This window comes from Caretta caretta, chromosome 5, assembly GCF_965140235.1.
Source record: "Caretta caretta isolate rCarCar2 chromosome 5, rCarCar1.hap1, whole genome shotgun sequence".
NCBI classification, from domain to species: domain Eukaryota; kingdom Metazoa; phylum Chordata; order Testudines; family Cheloniidae; genus Caretta; species Caretta caretta.
In genome coordinates, this window is record NC_134210.1 from 114,136,509 (window position 1) to 114,141,838 (window position 5,330).

Here is a 5,330-nt window from a genome sequence, read left to right on the forward strand (position 1 = left end):
CACCATGCTGGAACTTCTTAAAATGGAGGAAAAACTCTCCCTTTATCTGTCTGTCTGTACTCCCAGCTGGAGAGTACGAGAAGGCAGCAGCTCTGCTGTCAGCAGCCTGGGGCCAGGTATGAAATATCATCAGTATCATACCTAGAAACTACTAATTTGAAACCCCCAGATATCTACGTAGATCAGGAAATGTCTAGAAAGATGTGATTAGCTTTCTCTCTCTCTCTCTCTTTTTTTTTTTAATATTTACCCTTTTTAAGAACAGGGTTGTATTTTTGGTGTCTTACGAGGTTTTTGCACGTGGTTTTTACTTAGCCGGTGGCAACAGCTGATTTCTATTTTTTTTTCCTTTTCCTTTCTCAGCTCTTATAGTGATAAACCTGCTGGTGGCATCAGATCTAGTGAGGGTCCACCTCTCCGCCAAGTTTTGTGTAGGTGGATCATAGTTCTGAAAATACTCTTTGGCACGAAAAGGACTGAGGCGGGGAATCTAATGGGACCAGAGCTGAGACAGATGCTGCAGATCTGTGTCTGGAGAGACCTTTTTGATCAGTGCAGAAACCATAGACTCTGCTGAGTGTGGAGATGGAATTACAGCCACTTCCATGAGGAAGGCTGGGGTCCAACCTGGTCCTCCTCCTTCCTGCCCACCATTGGAAGGATGTGGGAGAACTTCAGTGGGGGATATTTACACAGTTTTCCTCTCTTTTAAGAAATGCGAGCTGGGATTGGCTGCTCCTTATAATACAGGTGATATTGTCAAAGAGCTCAACTGAATTCTCCACTCAGCATGGCCCCTTTTTTAATTCAAGGTCTGCTGGCATGAATGGGAATGGTTTCTCTCTGGCACACAATAGGTTTGGGGCAGTTAGACTTTTTCCGAAGAATTCAGTATTGTTCCTGGATAGTAACTGACTGATGTATTCCCCCTGTCATAAGTATAAAGGGAAGGGTAACCACCTTTCTGTATACAGAACTATAAAATCCCTCCTGGCCAGAGGCAAAACCCTTTCACCTGTAAAGGGTTAAGAAGCTAGGATAACCTTGCTGGCACTTGACCAAAATGACCAAAGAGGAGATAAGTTACTTTCAAAGCTGGAGTGGGGGGGAACAAAGGGTCTGTCTGTCTGTCTGTGTGATGCTTTTGCCGGGAACAGATCAGGAATGCTCTTCAGAACTCCTGTAAAAAGTTAGGAAGCAATCTAGCTAGAAATGCATTCAATTTCCTTTTGTTTAAATGGCTGGTAAATAAGCTGTGCTGAATGGAATGTATATTTTTGTAACTTTAGGTTTTGCCTAGAGGGATTCTCTGTTTGTTGAATCTGATGACCCTGTAAGGTATTTACCATCCTGATTTTACAGAGGTGATTCTTTTACTGTTCCTTTCATTAAAATTCTTCTTTTAAGATCCTGATTGCTTTTTCTTTGTTCTTAAGATCCAAGGGTTTGGGTCTATGGTCACCTATGTAAATTGGTGAGGATTTTTATCAAGCCTTCCCCAGGAAAGCGGGTGTAGGGCTTGGGGGGATATTTTTTGGGGGGGAAGTTTTTAACCTAAACTGGTAAGAATAAGCTTAGGGGGTCTTTCATGCAGGTCCCCACATCTGTACCCTAGAGTTCAGAGTTGGGAAGGAACCTTGACACCCCCAAACTGGGGGCTGCATTTTAGAGGTGACAGAGAAACTTTGATAATCCTCATTCTAATGCCCTATTCCCACTCTCATTACTCACATGGACTTTTATTTGTGGTGTGCACTCAAGAATGAATTTTGTCTGTGCTGTGCTCACACAAAAGTGATGGAACTGAATGTGTGTGTGGGACAGACAAATGATGAGCATTCATGGAAGCCCACACTTAATGGGCGGGGGTGGTGCTTGTAAATGTATTGTGGGGAGGTGGTATGTGAAGGCACACAAACGTGATTGATGGAGTTATAGGCAAGCTAATTAAATGGTAACTTAACTGGTGTGTGTTTGAAGGTATATACTGTCTTGATTGGTGCCCTCTTCTCCCCCGCCTCCTCCCCGCCCCTGCCCCGCACCCGCTCCCAGCAGTAGTTTGGCCTCTTCCAGCACATCTACTCCACCAAACATCCACAACAAGAAGTTATCTGCTCGGGGAAAATAACCAAGGAAAAAGTAGCAGAGGAAAAAGAGGCAGAGATCAGGTGTGGTGCATGGTTTGTTATCATGGAAAGATTAATTATCACTCTATACCTCCTTTTTTCCTGTGGAAGTACAGTGAACTTGCACACTGATTCATCCTTGTATCTTAGTATGTTCCCAGCTGGAAGCATGAACACCAGTAGGATGGGTCACATACTAGAAGTCACGTGCATAAGTACTTTCTGGACTTGGGGTTTTAAGGCTGAACAATAATAGAGTGTTTGGTTGGATTTTTTTTTAACCAAATCACTACCACTCTGTTGCCATTTTGTATAAGATAATAATTTATTCCAATTAATCTACGATAAAATATAAATAAGAGCAATAAATAATCGACTGATATAAATATCCTGTTACAAATATCATAAAATGATCTGAAACTATTTCCACAATGCACAAATAGAATAAATAGTCGCAACAGCTTTTAAAATTCCACTGCATCTCATTGTAAATCATGTCTAAAATGTTCATTGATTTCAGTTAGTCCTTCGAAAAAGGTTGGTATTTTTAATAACTAAACTTCTTTGTGACTTTGTCCTGTAGTTGAAAACTGCGTAATTCCACTTGGATTCTCTTGCCAGCGCTGATGCTGAACTGCTTGTCTGCTAGAGGAAAGAACTGGTATCTCTTCACCATCATCCTGGTGAGCTGAAGATCCTTCCTTCCTTGTAAAAGAGTCCCGCTTTCCATCATTGCAACCAAACCTGTCTCCAGATGTCCAGCTGGCTGATGAGTCTATGTTGGAATCTCTGAATGGAACTCCCGCCTCAGGGAGCTTGTTTGGAAGCTGTTCCAGTTCACATGTGTTATGCTGTTATACTGTGGTTATACTGCATGTTACAGTTCAGAGGTGAGATTGGAACAGATAAGAGATGAACCATAGAAATATAGTGCAAACACACAATGTCAACAGTGTTTAAGGTCCAACCCTTTCTTTTATAATTCTTAATTGTCTTGTAACTTTTTTGCATCAATATCCTTCATTTTGCATTTTAAACACTGAGTAAATGAACAGAATATTATCACATAAAATGAAATTTGTGCAGTTGGAATTTCATGAGAGTGAATGTACGGCGTAATACGTCAAGCATTATGGAGTGTTAGACGTCACTGTGGGAAGAATGTGCAGAGAGGAGGGATTCCACTGCATCCGTCTGTCTTCACCTCAGTAGTTGCAGCATCCGGAGCTGAAATGAAATCGGAAATAGTTGCAACACAAAGGGAAAAAGTATAATTTTCACTGAATTGATCTCAAGAAATTAAATGACAATATCTTTTCCACACGTAAGCTCACAAGTCTTTTAGTATGTTCATATTTTTTTAAAATGTCTCTAGGAAGCTTCTCAAACCTTGGAATACTAGAAATAGTTCTCATGAGGACAAATTAATAAATAGCCATGCTGATAATTGTAGAAACACACTACGTATGTCGAAGTCAGAGTACTTTGGTCATCAGATAATGATACTTCCTTCCCTCCCATACCACAAAGTGCTGGTGAGGTGCCGAAGGATTCCACATATGTGTACTTTGTTGCATGGTCTGCCAATTCCCTACTGCACAACAGTACTGATATGTGAGAGAGTATGAAGATGTGCAAAAATAAATAATAGTAGAAACACCAAAAAATAAATCCATGTCACTGAAAATCCAATTCCAGCACAGGACAGGAAGAGCCTAAAGCTGCTGCCATGGAAATCAGTTGCGATTTGGCCACTGATCCTACAGAAGAAGGATCAGGCCCTATATAAGCAGAGTTATAAAATATCCATTATCTCTGTGCAGCTGTATAAATTACCTTAATGTGAATTCATTTACTCCAGGGAAAAGTTTTGTACTGTACCTTAGTTACTCAGCCTTCGAGTGAGTTTGTCAATCAGTACAAAACATCTGGGTATTTCCACGCGAATGATCTCCCAGGCACACAGGCTGTATTGCTTTTCTTTCAGGAAAGCATCTATCCCCTGAAAGTATTTTTTCACTCTCCGACTGGTGATCTGGAGGTCCTGACTTTCTGGGTTGGTTAAGCCCTTCTCTGTCTGTGCTCTCAAACATGCCTCCAGCCGCTGAATTTGCTGGTAAAGGCCATTTTGGAACCTGACTGTGGAAGTGGCATCCCAGGCACTTTGAGTGAGGTTTTTGCTAAAGATGTTGAAGATCTCTTGGAGGATCTCTTGAATTGCCACCTTGGCATTCTCCTTCGGGGACACTGGGAGTTGGAGGACATCCTGGGTGGGTTTGTAAGCTGCCCTTTCATTTATGCATTGTGAGGGGAGATTTCCGCTCACTTTCTCCAGAAGCTCCAGGCTCTCTTTGTTCACTTTGTTCTGCTGGAAGTGAAGCATGGTACAGAGCGAAGATGAGATTTCAGTGGAGAAGAGCAGTATGAGGCAAATGTGCAGCAAACACCTGGTGGTCATGCCGATGTCTTTCACTTCTTTTCTTTGTGTGGAACCTTGAGCCTGGAGTTTGTTGAGGGTCTTATGTAGACTGCTGTGTTTTTCCTTCATGTCTCTGACTTTAAATAATTGGCTGCAAAATTTTTGTTTCATCATTTTTTGGTTTTTTTGAAAGGTTTTTCCCTCCTGGAGGCTTCAGTCTTTTTCTTTCTGTATAATTCACTGCTTTCTAGATTCTTTTACCACGCTTCCTCCTTTTTGTATTGTTGTGAAAGTGACCAAACCCCTTTCACTTATGCTGGATCCACATACATACAGGCTTTTCATGATGCATTAGTTTAAAGATCTAATATAATAAGATCATCCACACTTCAGAAGTGGTAATGAGAAGACCGCCAATTCATCAAACCCTACACTTTTCTCATTCATCACTTCCTGCATTTGACAGACAAAACTAGTTTAGGTATATTTAAAGTTTTGAGGCCTGGAGGAAGTGGGAGGAAAGCGTTGGCCTCAGGGGAGCTGGAACAGTTTGTGTAGTGGGGCTGTTGAGAGCCATTGAACCAAACTGTAAACCGTGAATATGAAGGAAACCACTTCAAGCCAGGGGGTATGGCAGCACCTATGTTAGGCCTCCCAAAAATAATGGTAAATTTCAACTTCAGTCATGCAACCTGAAAAGCACACTTAATATACACTTAATAAAGACACCAGCAAATATCGGTATCTTCCTTCTAGGAAAACACAGGAGATAGAGAGTGAGCTCT

The 5,330-nt window shown here is 41.5% G+C and overlaps 1 protein-coding gene and 1 long non-coding RNA gene across 2 annotated transcripts; one reads left to right on the top strand and one right to left on the bottom strand.

Moving 5' to 3' along the window:
* Nucleotides 1-2,072: 2,072 nt before the first annotated feature.
* Nucleotides 2,073-3,449, top strand: LOC142072038 (uncharacterized). The gene is made up of 2 exons (XR_012668316.1): nucleotides 2,073-2,168; nucleotides 2,710-3,449. It is a non-coding gene; the product is annotated as an uncharacterized LOC142072038 (long non-coding RNA).
* A 559-nt stretch (nucleotides 3,450-4,008) lies between these two features.
* On the bottom strand, nucleotides 4,009-4,593 carry LOC142072039 (interferon beta-like). The gene has a single exon (XM_075128256.1). It carries the CDS (start codon nucleotides 4,582-4,584, stop codon nucleotides 4,009-4,011), a length of 576 nt encoding a protein of 191 aa, XP_074984357.1. The 5' UTR covers nucleotides 4,585-4,593.
* Nucleotides 4,594-5,330: the final 737 nt, after the last annotated feature.

Excerpts from the sequence above, each read along its gene's own strand:
- LOC142072039 (XM_075128256.1), bottom strand. The coding sequence starts at position 4,584 with ATGACCACCAGGTGTTTGCTGCACATTTGCCTCATACTGCTCTTCTCC.